Source organism: Stegastes partitus, unplaced genomic scaffold (assembly GCF_000690725.1).
Source record: "Stegastes partitus isolate 25-593 unplaced genomic scaffold, Stegastes_partitus-1.0.2 Scaffold1827, whole genome shotgun sequence".
NCBI lineage: Eukaryota > Metazoa > Chordata > Actinopteri > Pomacentridae > Stegastes > Stegastes partitus.
Window position 1 is genome coordinate 102124 of NW_007579558.1, and position 17697 is coordinate 119820.

The window sequence follows — 17697 nt, forward strand, 5'->3', positions numbered from 1 at the left end:
GTAAAACAATAGTATGTACTACACCCTAGGTATTGTACAGGATACGTTGTATGTTGCACGCCTGACTCACACTTTAAATGGTTGCATAAATACTTTATGCTCTCTCATAGCCACACCAGTCTCACCTCACTATCATTGTGCCACAGGGGGAAAAATACTCCGGCTTGTTTGTATTTCCTAGCTTTAATAAACAGCTGTAGGATGCAAGTATAAGTCACAGATCATTTCAGTCAGCTTTCCTTATCTGTGTGTTACAACTGCAACCTCTGAGCAGCAACCCACCACAAAGAAATTTTTAAATTTTTGCCAATTGTTTTGATAGTGCAGCAAGGCAGCCATGCTTGTTTTTGTTTTGTTTTGTTTTGCAGTGAATTATCCATTTTAATTACAGTGCTTGTCTGTCTTGTTTTGGTGCAACATTCGCACGCAGGGAGGCAAGCACTGTCATTACAATGGCAAATTCACCAAAAACAAAATTCATGCTTTCCACGTCCATGTGTCCACAGCATCCACAAGGGTACAGCGGACATAAATTCTATCAGCCACCAAATGTGCAAGGGTCTGCATGGGCCTCTCTGAAAACATCCTTGTGCAACCCAAAATTTGTGACCACATGCACGTCAGCAAGCTGCCGACAGCACATACACCAAGAAACAAAACAAGCAGTCGTATGAACAGAACCGTGTGCACGTGTACTGTCTGCTTTCAAAGTCCTCATCGGTCTGCGCACATAGACGTGGGAAGCATGGAAAGCGCAGCCAGTGGCAGGCGTATACCCACAGTCCACATCCAGTGAGTCAGATTATGCTGTAAATGGTACATCAAGGTGATGTTCCATCAAATGCTTTAAAAGTGTTACTGAGCAGGACTTTAAAAATTATGTCGGAAATCAAATTACGATGTCTGTCAGAAAAATCCCTCTAAGATATTTTCCCCAAATCGTTCAGCCATAGCTTCTCATTAATATCCCAGTGAGTGCAGAAGAGCTACACCGTTGATCCTCTAACTATGTGCCTTGGAAATTGAATTATTTATGATGAAATACACAGCTATAATCACATATAAAGGTTTACCTAGTGACAGAAACATTTGAGAACCACTGGCTGGACCAGAGTTGCCTCCATTAGCTACCAGCTGAAGTGAGATTAGTGTAATACCCCAAATAAATAACTAATAATCACACTAAATCTGCTGTAATTGTTGCCGATTTAAAAAAAAAAATACTAAAAACTCTGTCCATGTTGACGACTTACCTAACAGTCCTCCTCCTGCCTCACCTGTGCCTCATTGCCTTGATCCTCTCTGTTTCTGAAAAAGCCTCTTATATCCCCAGTCGTCCATTCTTGCCGTAGTGAATAAGCTAGCCAGCTGCCAACAATGAAAAGCACCGTACCCACTGTGTTCTCTTTCACGCTTACACAAAATGCTCTAGTGCCAAGTAAAGTCGATATGCTGCTTGAATGACACATAAAGGACCCAAAACGTAGGCTACTTGGGTTTTTAATCAATGGTGTCGTCTTATGGTGGAGGGTTTTAATGCATCATCAGAATGACAGGTGAATAGATCCGGTGCAACAATAGATTTTTCATATTTATTTATTTTTTTTTATTTTGAGATCTAGAGTTCTTCACAAGCATTCAAGGCCACAGCCATGGACACCCAGACCTAACAACATCTCTGTTGGAGGCTACGAGGACAGGTTTTGTCATACAATAGTTTGAGCAAATTAACTTTAAAGGCATCCTGTCAAAATCGTAACAAAGAAAGTTAGAAACACATTCTGACGAGTAAGACTTCCGTTACTTTTGCCATTTAGCACTTGGGCTGCATGATGTTGGAAAAAAGGGACATTGTGGTATTTTTTTTCTAAGGTATATATTCATACATCTCTTATGTAGTTAACCACTAGCAAAGGCTTCCGAAACAGTTTTTCGTTCTGGATGGAAGTCAGATCTGGCATTGCACTCGTCATACGGAGTCCTGTCTTGCTAATATAAGTGTTTAAACAGATTAGCTGTGACAACTTGTGTTCGGTCATCTTCACCCTTTCTGTAGTTGAAATATTTCCATGCAACTGACACTGCACTTCCTTCTGAAACTAGATCTTTCTTCTCTGTTTCTTTCCTGTTTCTTGCTGTGTTCATGTGGTGCCTGCATGTCACCAAACTGTTAAATAGTACAACAAAAAAACCCTCAATGTTTCCAGGAACAATTAAATCAGTAAATTGTATTCCAACCCAAGCAGCAAAACAAGTTGTAACATGATGTGTTTCAGTTAATTTGCCTTATTTCACATTGTGCAATGTGCCTTTTGTGCATGCACACATCATGATATCAACCCTAACATGATGTATTGTGCAGCCCTAATAGGTACGATCTAGTTTTAGTCTTTCATTATATCCACAGTAGTTAAGCCAAGATTTCATAATTCCACCTGCGATAACTTATAAGTTAAATAGAATTCACAATTTAAGAAATTAGAATTTGTTTTTTGGGGTACATTAATCGAGGGCTAAAAAATGAATCACAATATTGTCGAAATATGGAGTGTAGAGTATGCGTGTGTCACAACATAGCAGCATTGTGATGCCATGGAGAGCCTGTAAACTATATCCTTCAGATTTAAGGGAGTGTGTTTATATGGTACAGAACACAGCAGAAACAAAAGAAATTCCCATTTTTTAAATTTTAGGTGCAAAACAAACAGAAATCGCCTGTCATTCAGCCCCATTTAGAACTAAAATATTCAGTCAAAAACAATAAACTGCACAACGCACATCAACAACATGAATTTAGTTGAACTCACATGTGATAAAAGTTGTAGATTTTTCCTGATAGAGGTATTATTTCACTTACTTTGTGTGTGTTTTCATTAACAGATTTCTCAAAAGGGGGACTAACAAGTTGGGAACAATTTCAAATCTCACACTTGCTCAAAATGAAAAGAATTCAAGAAAATGTATTTGAACACATCTTGCATGATCAATACAATCTGCAGTGTTGTTACTGCAGATATGTTGGGTCATCGTTATGACTGGTCACACGTTTACTGATTTCAAAATGCATTAGTCCGTATGGAGGGTATGATTCACAGTCAAGTAAAACCCTTTATAAGCCTGCTGGAGAAGGCTGTTACTTAAGTGCCACTGACAATGGAAACTGTGACATAACAGCCCTTTCTTCCACAACACAGCATCATGTGATAAAGTTAGGTGATACATACGTATTTTTAGATTATTTTTTTTTTGCAGCAGCATTTTGTCTTCATTAGAAAGGAGCTGCATGCAGGCAGGACCAAACCACAGAGTCGTGGTGTGAACACTAACCACTCAGCTGTCAGGTTGCTCCAAGCTAGGTGATGTTTAACTATATTTAAAATAAAACACCAAAAGTTACTGTGTTTGTGGTGCAGTCATTAATCATTAATTTTGGACACTATAAATAGAAAATTCAGAAACTAGCATCGTACAGCTACAATGCTGTAAATCTCTAAAACCAAAAAATGACACAGTGTCACAATAATAATCAAAATACACCTTTAAGATACCCAGTTTTATGCCTGTTTAGTATCGACACAACAGCATCTGTCGAGTGTGACTGACTCACAGGGCAAATTATAAAGTAGATTCAATCTATTTGCCATTATCTTCTCCTTGTTGGAGTAAATGTAAATGACACACTGACACCTGGACAACAGGTACATGAACAATTTATTTACACAATGTGTTCGAGTTCAACATTATAGCTTCAGTGGCCTAAAAATGCCTACAGGTCCGATCTTACACCAAATCCTGGTCCTGGAGGAGGCTCTGTCAGAGAAGTCAATCCACCTGCAGGCTCACAGGAGAAACGGCCGTTCCTATAAAACAAAAATAAAATTTAAAAAACAAACACATCTTCACTTTGAAGTTTTGAAAATTGTATGTACGAATGTATTATATGCATTTTGCATGTACCTGGGTCCTGGTGGTGGGATTTTGCCTGCTTTAAGTTCATCGATAATATCCTCAATGTCCTTAGGTGTAAGGTCCTCCTAACAACAGAAAAAGCAGCAATAAGAAGAGCACCGTGATTGACTTAGACATCCTTCAATCTGTATAAAGACCTTTTAACCCTAATAAATTCTAAAGAAAAGGAAATTTAGGTGGAGCTACTTTTGTAATAAAGGAGCTTGTGATGATCATAACTCATTCTGTCTCCTCAGATTGGCACTGCCAGTCCAAATTCTATTTTAAATTCAATGAAGTTCTGTCAATTATATTTTAATACTACGCTACATTCAAAAGATAATAAAGTATGTTTTTAATTGTCAGCTCAGTTCAAAACTGTTTCCAAAATCTAATCAGGGCTAAAAAGGTTAAAACTGTGTCAAATGACAGACCTTTCATTTGTTTTTACTGCGGACAACCAAAGCAAAGCTAGTCTGCCTCACAGAAATACCTGAAACAACATTTTTTTAAACAATCAAACTTGTGACAGTGTTTTAAACTCCTAATTACAACATAACATAACATACATAACACATAACATTTGTTACAAAACAGGTTGCGTTCTTGCATTCTTTTGCATCTCATTGTGTTAATGCGCATGAGGACGGCCAGGCGTATCTGTGCAGCTGTACTAATGCTTCTCCAAAGCATCTATTCTCAGACTTACAAGCCTCTAACAACTTTGCTTGTTCAGGGACTGGCATTCACGGTTTTATTTATAAACTGGACCATCTACAGTAAGACTAAATACATACAACTGATGACTGAATGAATATAATATACAAGAACTGTGTGCATTTCTGAATGCTAAATATTCACATGAAACGCGAAACTAAGTACTGCCTTACTTCCGGTGTTGACACATCGTACCTTTTCTCACTCTAGTGATCACACCTCAGCAGTTTGAGGTGTTACAGAACATTCCTCCTTTCGGAGTCGTATTTCCTTTAATTAGGTCACTCACGTGTGCTCAGCTGGCAATAACTGAATTTCCCATGGTATTTGAGTGCAGAATTAGTTTCATATAACGCCTAACTAAAAATCCAAAAAGAAAACTTTTCATATCACGTCTGGCTCGTGAAGGTAATCTTTTTCCGAACATGCTTTCACGCACGACAAAGCATTCGTTATCCATCCTTATTATTATTAATTTAAGATTGATTATTTTTCTGCCGTGCTCTCCGTCTCGCCCCTGTTCATATCTTTGGAGCTTTGCATGTGCAGACTGTGCCACACCTGCACTGGCTTCCAAAGGGGAAAAAAAAGGTAACACGCTAGAAATAGAGATGAGAGACGTATTCTCTGCAGACATTCTTCGCAAAACTCATTTCAGTGTTTAACCTAATTTTGTTAATTTAGTTACAATGTTCAGTAAGAACGCCATCTGCACGGAGTTGTCAAGCACTCACATAATAGTTGTCATTGATCTGGACCATTGGAGCGTTCACGCAGGCGCCCAGGCATTCCACTTCTATTAGCGTGAACATCTTGTCAGGAGTAGTCTCTCCAACCTTGATACCTGTGGAGAAACAAATGAAGAAATGCTTTAAAATCGGCTAATCTCTGCCATCTACAGATTGTGTTTCTGAAACAACAAATGCAGCTGTAACACTATATGTGCGCTGCAACAAAAAGTAAAACCTCCCTAAATGGCTCATTGAAAGAACAAACAAACGAGTGTGCTCTGCTAAATGTCACACGGACCGAGGTATGTTGGCAGTTTTCTGGCTTCATTTCAGTCTTGTATGTCTTCTTGTTTACTGCTACAGCTTGCTGTTGTTTAAATACCACTGACAACTGTATATTTACATATTTGTTCCCGATCTCTGTTTATCCCAAACACACACAATAAAAAAAAAAAAAAAAAAAGTTTATTTGCATCTGCGTTTTTGTGTCTTCATTGGTTTCTCAGCATAAAATGGAAAATTACTCTCACCCAGTTTGTTTTGGATGGCCTCCAGGATGCTGTCTGAGTTGCAGAGCATGCAGGGTGTTGTTGTGCAGATCTGAATGAAGTACTTTCCCACAGGCTGACGCAGGAACATCGTATAGAATGTCGCTACTTCGTACACTCTCATTGGAGCAACTTCCAGCACCTCAGCAACCTGAATCAAAATAATTACAAACATTTAGGGGTTCCCGAACATAATGCAAGCAACATGCCACCATATAAGCATTCACAAACTTGTGCTCCGACTGATTTTAGTTGGGACTGCTGCTGGAAAACCAAACAGTAGAAAAAACCCCGTGCCTTGTTCATGGCGGAGATGGGGAGCCATCCATGTTGCCTCTGGGCTAAATCCAATACTGGGATGGTTGCTGCTTGCTTGTGTCCTTCGGGGTACATTGAAATGATCGCATCAATCCTCTACAGAGAGAGAGAGAGAGAGAGGAAAAAAATATATTTACCCTGACTGCAGACTTAATCAGGATCAAAATCAGCATTTCTCTAATGTACGTTAACAAATACAGAAACTGAAACAATGTTTATTTACCTGCTCAAACATTTATAAGAAATTATTTAATTCTATAATTTGGGTTGAAATTAGTTTGAATGTGGGCTTTTTTATTTATTTATGTTTTTAAATCTTTGGTGAAATGATGGTCTTACAGTGTTATACAACTGTCTAATTGGTACCAAAATACAACTATAATCTTAACACAGTTACCTTAACAGATGCATGTTTGAAGGTATTTAAGATTACTTCCTGAAGATTAACACTAAAACATATATTAAAATTCTCCTATAAATGTTGAGAAATATTAGATATTACTACTGGCTTCAAATCCAAATAACTGCATCACATTCCCCACAGATTCCAGCCTTACCTTCTTGTTCTCCTCAGTGAACTCAAAAGGAATATCGGGGTTGTTGTCAGGAGTATCTCTGTGCTAAAATTGCAGAAATAGAATCATGTTAAATGACAGTTAACATTCTTAACTCTAAATATATAACTGCTCCTAATAATCTGTGAATTAAAGCTGCTATTAAGGGTGAATTTTTATTCAGCGACTACCATTTTTTATGTTGGTGTAACAGGTTTGTGAGCAGTTAACAGTATCTTATAAAATATTAACATTCCTTGCCTAGAGGGGAAACAGGTGCTACTATCAGACCATAGAAATGACTCAACACAGATAACAATTATTTCTGCTTCTGCACACACTGCCCCCTTGTGAGCAGCAAATATCCTTGTGCAATTAAGACAAAGATTTAATTTAATGTTGTTTGGAGTTAAACATGTACAAAAAACGACATTCTTGACTGAAGAACAGTGCCATATCAGGTCACCTTCACCATCAAGGGATTATGAAACCATGGCATGTTTCCATTGCATGACAATGTCCCATGTGATCCTTGTGTGTGGCTCTTAAGGCAGCTCCCTGGGTAAATTTGGAGCTTTTGGAAAATAGACACCTTTGAGGTTTGACCAGCAAGATCATGTTGCAGAGTTATGTACTGGTCAACTTTTCCCATTGCTTGAACATAATTACAGCTATGACAGCTGAACTGATACAAGGTCAGTAATAATGAACCTCAGCAGTGATACAGATTTAGACAATATTTTATAATTATTCGGAATGATTTGAGCATCACAAAATGATTAGAAATACAGTAAAGTAGCTTACAAGTTGCTCCATAAGCTGCTCATCCACTGTTACGCACTATAAATCTATAAAGTGTGACGTGTACAAGAAACAATGAAGCCTGACTGTAAAGCATCAACCTTTTTTTTTTCTGGCATCCGCTGTTCATAAAAATAAGATACAAAATCTTCAACTCACAATAATACCATCAAACTGGGTTCTACATCTGAACATTGTCCATCCACTATCTATACATCACTTAATCCTCACTAGGGTCATGGGGGGCTGGAGTCTATCCCAGCTGACTCAGGGTGAAGGCAGGGGACACCCTGGACAGGTCACCAGTCTATCACAGGGCTACACTTAGAGACAGACAACCAGGCACACTCATATTCACACCTACGGACAATTTAGAATCACCAATTAACCTCAACATGTTTTTGGACTGTGTGGGAGGAAGCCGGAGAACCCAGAGAGAACCCACGCTGCACAAAGAGAACATGCAAACTCCACACAGAAAGATCCCAGGTGTCCTCAACAGGACACAAACCAGCGACCTTCTTGCTGCGAGACAACGATGCTAACCACCGAGCCACCTTGCAGCCCTTAACATTGTAAATAAAATAAAAGAGAGACTAGGACAGCACTCCTAGTTGGTGTCTTCTGCACATTTCATGTCTTATGGAAGAGAAACAGCAACTCACCACAAAGATGCCACCAGCTCCAGCGCGGGCAGCAGACCGATGCAGACTCCTGACCTGCCTGGCCTGCAACACAGAAGACAACAACTAAAATACCTGGTGATGTGCTCAGAGTAAACAGATTACAGTGTTGAGCTGAATTCTCTATTCTAAATAGAGAACACACATGAATTCAAAAAGTTTTCATACACTGCAAACTTTGCAGAATTGGTGATTTTGCATGACTTCAAATAAGAAATGACCTGAAAGAACTGATAAACGGAAAAGTCAAAAAACAAATAAATAAAAATTAGTGACGTTGCCATTGTCCACCATCAGTGACGCGGTGTTACCTCCTTAAAGATACATAATTAGGTATAACGCTTGTAGCTCGATTAACTAAGAATAATCAACACCCTAAACAAGTTTTGATTGCAAATCACAATACATGCAATTGCCAAGTAACTTAAACAACATGAAAAGTAACTGTTAAACTGTAAGAAGCTTAATCTGTGCCATTTAATCTGTCACTTATTTTCTCAATTCATCCATCAGTTGTTAGGTCTATAGAAAAAGAAGGAGAAGGACCAATCAGTGTTTCCCAAGTCCTAAGATGAGGTCCTCAAAAATGCTGTTTAGTCCACAACCCAAAGATAATCAGTTTGCTGTCATAGAAGGGTTAAGACAATAGAAACTGTTTTAATTTAAGAAGAAAAATTTGGACGTTTATTCAACAAGCCAAACAGCTGGCGATTCCTTTAATAGTTGGCATCTAATCGATTAATCACTGCATATTGTTGTTTATCTGCAAGAAGCTTAGACTATCACAACATGGGATCCTCATATATTGTAAATACAGCTTTACTGTTATATGCGGAATAATATACCATAAGATCACACAAATTTATTTGCTGTCAAACGGTTGTCAATGAACAATGCATTGTTGATGCACTGACTTACATTTAAATATATATATATATTATTTCAGGGTCTTCACCTTAATCATTATACTTGTAAAGGTAAATTCTTATTTCTCTACTTGAAAGCCCTTTGGCTCAATGGCTGACATTTTAATGTGCTATATAAATAACCATGATATGACTTGATAATTACTGTATTACTGCTTTAAGCATTTTGTATTCATTAATATTGACATTTTGCATCTGTAATCATTTAGTTTTAACCTTGTCCTAACTGTTGTTGTGCTGCCTTCTGAGTCCCTGCTTTTGCCTTGTCTGTCAAAGCACTTAGTTAGCCCCTGTTTTATAGTGTGCTTTATAAATACTGGTTTTATTAGAGTTATTAAAATTTTATATGGCTTTCATTAATGGAAGGCCTAAAAATCACATAAGGCTGTTTTTTAAAGTCCCTTCCTCAATGTTATACTTCAGTTTTATTAAAATACCAAACAGTCAAACAGTATGGGAATAATGCTTTCATGTTAAATTCAATAGTGGCAGGACTTTGCCTTATTATTTAGCTACAATATCAACAGACAGTTATCACACAAAATCCTCTGAGCTACGTGTTGAAACCTCGAACTCACACGTTCAATCATCCTAACACTAAAAGCAAGTGCAACTGTTGTATGAACAGGTACAATAAGTCAATTCTAGTGTGTAAACGCTGCATTGATATTGTTTTCCTGCGATCACCTTGTGGACGTTTGACAGCAGGAAGCTAACTTAGCTAGCATGCTAGTGTTACCCAACGTCAGCTAGCTTAGCGGCCTCCACTTTATGCCCTTGTGAAGAGTCACAACATTTTATCTCCAAACTATCGAAAATAGCATTTAAAGTCTTGCCCAGAACCGTAGGAAATAGCACAACCATACCGCCTGCGACGCAGCAGAGCGAACAGCCGCAGCCAAAAACATCTTTGGGGCTTGAAGTTTGGTCCCGGTGCGTTAGCTAGCAGACGGGACAGCAGCAGCCGACATCAACACAGGCGCGCTCACGTTCGATTAACACGGTCTTGACGCACGACGCAACGTACGTCAGTCGCTGCGCCACTGAATCGATCCCAGATATGAATTTGAGCTCAAAAACAACAGATGATCTGATGCACAGCCATTTGGACGTTTCCACTGAGCTGTGTTATATAACCTGATGGGTACATCACGGGGAATGTTTCCCAGGGTTTTTTTGAGACAAATATTCCAAATTTAAAAAACAAAGAAAAGTACTTCTAAGTAAAGCATGGCTGAAACCCAAACTGTAAGAGATGAAGACAAAATAATTAACATAACAACAAGGGTCAAACAGCAATCAGAATATACAGTAAACATACTGTATATTCACTGGACATTTAAAATTTACAAAGAACAACACAGGTTAATTTATGAATTAGGGCTGCAAGGCGGCGCAGTTGGTTCGCACTGTTGCCTCGCAGCAAGAAGGTCGCCGGTTCGCGTCCCCAGTTAGGACACCTGGAATCTTTCTGCGTGGAGTTTGCATGTTCTCCCCGTGCAGCGTGGGTTCTCTCCGGGTTCTCTGGCTTCCTCTCACAAGTCCAAAAACATGTTGAGGTTAATTGGTGATTCTAAATTGTCCGTAGGTGTGAATGTGAGTGTAGGCTCCAGCCCTCCTATTTCTTTTTCTTTAGTTACTAGATTATCATTGGTTTTAGCACCATTTTTGCCATTAAAATTAAATCCTGTCATGTATTTTTTAATGGTGAAATGCAAAATGCAGCTTTGACTAAACAATGTGGGGTAGTCTGACATAAATATAGTTTGTGCATGGCTAATTAAGCTTTACACAGAATCACACCAATAAATTTGCTTCCCTAACATTTACACATTTCAGGGGTAGGCACCAAATACAAATTGTGCATGAGCAACAGTCAGATATATTCCTGATACATTTATTTACATCTTTATGTGGCCCTCATCAATAGAAATACTATAAAGCCATAAGACTTGCATCACAGCTTTGACTAAATAACTAATTATGATGTGATTGCAACATAATGTTGGCAGAGCCGGAGAGCAATGGTTTATGCAAGGGTTATACAGTGTTCTTGCCTTGAAAATCAAAGATGATGCAAGTGGAATAAATAAAAACAATTATGTCTGAAATTATATGTAAATAAAGTTAAGGAACTGCAGTCTTTTGTAGTAAAAATGCCTTAAAGATCAGGGACTTTGCTTGTTCTCAGTGAACAAATGTTATTTCCTGTCTGTTATTTCTTTGTTTTATCTGAGAGCACCCATCACCCTCCCTGTCAAATCAAACCTCTCTCTGCCTGCCTGAATCCCAGCATTCATCCTGCAGCACATCTCCTCCTCCTCCTCCTCCCCCTTCGCTTAGAAACATAATGTGATCAGCAGGCCAGGGAAGGCGCATCCAATGAAAAAGTGGGAGTGCCGCACCCTGTAACCCGATTGGCTGCCCTGACACTAAGCAGACTGAGCAGAGCCTGCAGATCAGGGATTAGGGGTGGGTCTCTACGCATGCTGAATTGTGTTGCTTCAGTACAGGAGGCCTTGTAGTGCTTTTACCTCAGCCAGGAGGATCCAGACAGATCAGCAGTGACTCCAGATTAACCCATTTCCTGACTCACCCTCTGATGATATAGGCCTGCCTGCGTCTGTCCTTCCACCATGGTTGTCCCTGAATCTCAGGACAAAATGTTCTACCCTCCTGGTGACCTGCAGAGGGATGCTCATGTGCCTGATTTTAACTCCTATCTGGCATTATACAGGAAGTCTCTCGAGAATCCAGAAGGTAGGTCAAACATGTCTGTATTTTTAGTGCAGCGCTTGCAGTGTTTCCTTGCAATTCGCCTCTCTCTGAGCCCCCAGTGTCTCTCTGCTCTAATCTGTCCCTATTTGCAGCCTGACTGAAAGTATCACTTTGTTTTTTTTTAGCTTTCTGGAAGGAGATTGCTGATGAGTTCTTTTGGAAGAAGCCGGCGACGGGAGCGATGCTGCAGTACAACTTTGACGTGACAAAAGGGAGCATATATGTCAAATGCATGGAAGGGGCCAAAACCAACATGTGCTATAATGTCTTGGACAGGCATGTGAAGGAGGGCAACCTCGGTGAAAAGGTTGCCTATTACTGGTAAGCAACAACATGCCCCCCCCAAGAGTGAATGATGGCTTTGATGGGAAATACTGCCCGGAGTTATGTCAGGTATTCCAGTCAATAACAACTGCTGTGTCCCCTGTGCCAACACCAGTGCCCCAAAACAAACTTCTGTCAGTGCAGCACACTGTCAGCGCTTCAACATTCCCGCTCAGACTAAGAAGAGAACATTTATTACTGAAATTTTCCCACATTTCATTTGCATCAAACACATTTCGAATGCATTTTGTTGTAATAAAATATGCATTCTTCCAGTAAGAAAATCCTCAGGTATTTGTTTACAGAAATAGACTATATCTAATTGCTAGATTTTGCAACCTTTTCATGTGATAGAACACCCTGGACAACTCACCATAAAGGCTGTACTTTAGGTTGCTTTGACGTTATATAGCATATATTTGCCCTGTCAACTGAAGACGCTTAGCAAACAAGAAATAGTGGCCGTGCAAGCTCAGCAGTATAGGGGTTCAATGGAACTGGGCACGATGGAAATCACTCAGGTGTCTTCGTATTGTTTGCACGACATCAAAAGCACTTATGCAATGTGTCTGCTCGAGTGTTTGTGCATCCTCCTCATATGGTGACCTCGAACCGCCTGTCAGCTGTGTCGATGTGCAAATTATCGACGGCCACATGGTTTGTTTTCACCTCCAGTTAAACGCTTATATGACTTTCGCCCACGCCTCGTCCAAACATCGTTTGCAAAACTGTATCAAGAAATAGGACACTGCAAAAAAAAAAAAAAAAAAAAAGATTGCAAAAAGTCATTCAGAATCAGATGTGTGCCCTTTCGTTTGACTTTACTTGTCACTCCATTGATTATTTTTGGCCACAGGCTAAAACCAAGAGATTAGTAGATGTTTGCAGTTAAATGAAAACGTCAAAATTGCCACCCATAAATAGAGATGTGAGTATTCAACGCCAAGAGGTTTCATGAAGAAATCAATTGCTCAAAGTTGAAGCAGTTTGACTCATTTAACAAATCAAACCAACACTTTAAAGCTATTGATGTAAAAGTAATCTTTCCTGCAGCGTTTGTCGACAAAAAAAAGAAGAAAGAAGCACGCCGGACTGCCCTTTCTTTAAATTGTTTTATCGTGGCAGATGTTGATAATTATCGGGTTTATTATACAAGATGTTTCGTGTTGCAACATTTTTTCTTAAGCCTGGAATGTGAAAATAACAAATGGTTTCAATTTCAAATGTGCTCAGTGATGTGTTTTCTGTGTGAGTGGCAGAGTGAGTAAAACAAAAGGAGAAGCTTCATTCATCAAGGCTGGAAAAAAAAAAATTAGGTTTTAGGACAGAAAAAGAAAACTTTATTAGCCGCTTCAAAGTGCCCCCTTTGCATCGTTGAATATGACAGAAACATTATGAGTTTGCATTATTTGCATTGCCTGTAAGCATCATACATTATGTGATTTTACTTTTTCTCACAGCAGAGCTTCTCTGTTTGTGCAGACCAATGAATCAATGCATGAAACAGTACAATGAGATTCAAACAGCAGAAAAGTCCAGTAAATGAAAGAGTATAAAAAGAGAGAGGCTGAATGTTTGATAGTACAAAGTCTAGAAAACATTATATTTTGAGCTTTGATCCGTTGTTAGCTGCTATAAAACGTGGCGTCAGTCTGAGATATTCTGGAATTTGTTTAAAATATCTGCAGCCCAGCAGCTAAAAGCAGCTTGGCCATGTTTGGATTTTATGGCTGGTGACCACAGAGCTTTAGTGGGCTGATAGTGGAGAAGAAGTATTTTGGTCCTAAACTGTTTTATAAGTGATTTATAAATGTGAGGGGGAAAAAAAGTATTTTCAACCCAATTCTGTGACAGACAGTGAGAGGCTGAGAACTGGAGTAATGAGCTCAGCTTCTTCACTGGGACTTAAGCAGCACAGCTGTGAACGAGCATCAGCTGTCAAAAAGCTTTTTAAGAAGGATCTGAGAAAATCTTATTACAGGCGTGGATTAGATCGACTAAATCTTGTGTTTTTGTGAATTCCCTCTCTGATGTATCAGTTTGTTATCTAAATGATCTCCTCAGTTTGTTCAGTGCACTTTTTCAGTGGCTCTATGGATCTTTGAGTGTCAGCAGGAAAATAAAATGACAGCAAATGTTGTTATTCCATAAGTTAAACTACAAGAATGGAAAAAATGAAAGTAAAGAAGTCCAAAGTTCACCTCCACGTGTGTTTTTGGTTTGTTCAGACACACAGTTCCCAAAAGAGTCCAAGAAGAGTGTAACGTTCCTAAAAACAAATATGTGCACCGTTCCTCCTAGAACAGACAGTTTTTATCACACCGTCAATGCTCTTCAGGTCATTTTATCTACAGCTGTTACACTTGTGATTGCTGAGTTTCAACACTATAATCACTTATTTCACCATTCCCAGCCCCGCGATAAGGTTCGTGCCAGCTTGTTGCAGAGTTTTGGCTTCTGTCCCACAACGGAGGCGAGCCACCGCACTGTCTGCTGGCCTGTGAATCACTGTGCCAGAGTTTTCCAAAAAACTGCCCTGTCAAGCATTCAACCCGAATATAGACACAGCAGCGACGGGAACAGGTTATCTCCCCTGTGAGCGCTCAGAACCCACAGCTTCATGCTGTCTGAGATGGGACTTTTGGAGGAAGCAGGTTATCTTGTGAATTTCTCCACTGCGAGATAAATAAAGGCATATCTTATCTGGAGGGATGACAGTATTGAAAAAAAAAAAGTCAAACTCCTGATTAGAGCTGTACAATTGACACATACACACACAGACCTACATTGAATCTGAGTCAGGTTTTGTTTTGCACCAATAGATCTGAGAGTGTTTCTCCTCTTTAATGCTGTCTTCTCAGGGAGGGGAACTCACCTGACCATCACATGACCATCACCTACCGCCAGCTGCTGAGTCAGGTCTGCCGCTGTGCCAACGTGCTCAAGCAAATGGGTGAGAACCTAAAGTCAGACACAAGAACGTTAGTGTTTATACTCAACAGTCAGAGGTCAGAGGAAAACAAAAAAGCAAAGTCATTACTTCTTTATAATCAGTGGTGTTCAGAAAGGTTTTGCTTATGGATTAATAATGTCATCTGCAGATAAGATAAGATGAGATGAGATGAGATGAGATGAAATGAGATAAGATTAGATGAGATGAGATAAGAAAAGAAAAGAAAAGAAGAGAAGAGATGAGATGAGATGAGATGAGGTAAGAGAGGAGAAGAGAAGAAAAGAAAAGAAAAGAAAAGAAAAGAAAAGAAAAGAAAAGAAAAGAGAAGAAACGAGAAGATAGGAAAAGAAAAGGTCTGGTAGAAATGCAATGAGATATAAGAATATGATACATTAGAGGAAAAAAAACTAAACTAAAAAAAGACTAGAATCAAAAAAGTAATAAAGAACATGATGAACACGCAAGCCGAGAGTTTCGATGTTGAGCATAACTTTCTGTAACTAAAATCTAAGTGTAGAAGTACCATTTAAAATCTAGGATATGAACATGACCAGCGTTTTCATCGGCAATGATAGTATTGTCATTTACAACCAGGTGACAAATTAAAGGAAAAACCAACACACCGTTTCCTCATAAGATGTGAGGCCGCCACAAGCCACCAGATCAGCTTCAGTGCTCCTTGGCGTTGATTCTTCATGTCTCCGGAACTCTACTGGAGGGATGAACACCATTTTTCCAAAAGATGTATGGAGAGCGCTGCCTAATACGTTGATCCAACATCTCTGACATGTTCGGTTAGGGTGAGATCTGTCTGTGAAGGTCAAAGCACAAAAATTCACATAAACTCCATCAAACTATTCAGTGACCTATGGATGGGGACGTTGTCATCCTGGATGAGATCACTCCCACCAGGATAGAAATGTTTCATCGTGTTTCACTTCACTCTAGGGGTCAAAAGGGTTCCAGTTTTCCTTTAATTTGTCACCTCTCTGCAGCTCATGCATCCACAACCCGACGGATATAGCTCGATGGAGTATATCAGCGTATTGCAGCAGACATACAGTACATTGTCTGGCTCGTATCCAGCATCACTGTCATTGCTGGAACCAAGCTGAGACATGACCCAGACATATTGCAGTTAGGAATGTAATACTCCAGACTTTGAGAATCATGTGTTTGTTTCCTTTATTGAGGTGTGAAAAAGGGCGACAAGGTGTCCATCTATCTTCCCATGATCCCAGAGCTGGTCTACACCATGCTGGCCTGTGCCCGGATAGGTGCTGTTCACTCCATTGTGGTAAGTACTGCGATGAAGCCACGAATAAGGAGGAGTGGTTTCATTTTAAAAAATACCAGCTACATGCAGTCAGGGTCAGAGGCCACAGCCACCGCAGATAAAGTTTGGACACCCCAGACAACCAGTAGTGAAGCCTATGAGAGGGCGACACGTATTCATAGAACTGGAGTTACATCCTAACTCTAAACTAATTAAATTGGAATGTCAACAATCTACCCTAACCTTCAGTTGGTCTGTGTTAAAACCCGGCGAGACATTTCTGTTCTTTAAACGTTCTAAGAAAGTTCAAATAATGCCTTAAGCAACAAAGTCCTGACTTGAACCTAAATGAGAACTTGTGGACTGTTATGAAGAAACAAGTCTGTGTCAGAAAGTCAACAAATGTAGTTAAAGTGCAGCAATTCTGTCAAAAGAAGGTCAAAGTACAACCACGTATGGACGGCTAGTTGAGGTGAAAATGGCCAAAGCACATATACCCAAATGTTAGCGTTACTGAATGTATGTGTATGTATTTCCACAACACGTGTAACAAATATATAAAAGAATGCATGATTGTTTTTGTGACAATGATGCATGTGTTTCAATCAATTAGGAGTTACACGAGTCATTGGAAACTCAAGACTGTCATGATAAACATGGTCTTTAAAAGAGAATGTAAACTTTTATATACAACTGTATAAACTGATAAATCAGTTTCTGTGCCACCCCAGTATGGTCTCAGCGTAGCCACCCTTAAAAAACTGTCTGGCTCCTACACTTCATTCATTTTCAGCAGTTTAGCAGCAAATGTTATCTTTCCAACACTGTGAACTTTCTTCATAAAATAAAACACCCCCATTTCTGGCGGGATTTGGCCACATTGTTTTGTACTATTATCTAACCCATATCTGTTAAGTTCCCACCTCTGTGTGTAAACGCTGCCCTTGTTTCACCTCAGTTCAAATGAAGTCACTTTTTCAGACAATCAACTTCTGACCCCATTTCCCCAAGAAAACATGAGCTGAAACTGAGCTGTTGCTTCTGTCAGCGCAGACCGCCCAGCTCCAGGAGTTATCAGCTGTCTGCTGTGTGAACACGGCACCGACAGCACCTGCACTTCAATATATAGGTCAGATATTA

At 39.5% G+C, this 17697-nt stretch overlaps 2 protein-coding genes across 2 annotated transcripts; one reads left to right on the forward strand and one right to left on the reverse strand.

Annotated features, from left to right (window-relative positions):
• Nucleotides 1-3692: 3692 nt before the first annotated feature.
• Nucleotides 3693-10223, reverse strand: ndufv2 (NADH:ubiquinone oxidoreductase core subunit V2). Its single transcript, XM_008302525.1, has 8 exons — nt 10093-10223; nt 8283-8345; nt 6820-6882; nt 6242-6358; nt 5927-6095; nt 5400-5509; nt 3958-4034; nt 3693-3860 (listed from the first exon to the last, which is right to left on the reverse strand). Exons 1-8 carry the CDS (start codon nt 10132-10134, stop codon nt 3767-3769), a joined length of 735 nt encoding a protein of 244 aa, XP_008300747.1. The 5' UTR covers nt 10135-10223; the 3' UTR covers nt 3693-3766.
• A 1533-nt stretch (nt 10224-11756) lies between these two features.
• LOC103372797 (acetyl-coenzyme A synthetase, cytoplasmic-like) lies at nt 11757-16578 on the forward strand (the record flags this gene model as incomplete). Its single annotated transcript, XM_008302526.1, has 4 exons — nt 11757-11986; nt 12130-12325; nt 15190-15281; nt 16475-16578. Coding segments are annotated over exons 1-4 (516 nt in total), but the record flags the coding sequence as incomplete, so codon positions are not given.
• Between the last annotated feature and the right edge of the window lie 1119 nt (nt 16579-17697).

Coding starts and splice junctions, on each gene's coding strand:
- ndufv2 (XM_008302525.1), bottom strand. CDS start 10,134: ATGTTTTTGGCTGCGGCTGTTCGCTCTGCTGCGTCGCAGGCG. Junction 6,883..8,282: donor GAGCTGGTGGCATCTTTGTG/GTGAGTTGCTGT, acceptor CTGCAATTTTAG/CACAGAGATACTCCTGACAA. Junction 6,359..6,819: donor TCACTGAGGAGAACAAGAAG/GTAAGGCTGGAA, acceptor CTCTCTCTGTAG/AGGATTGATGCGATCATTTC.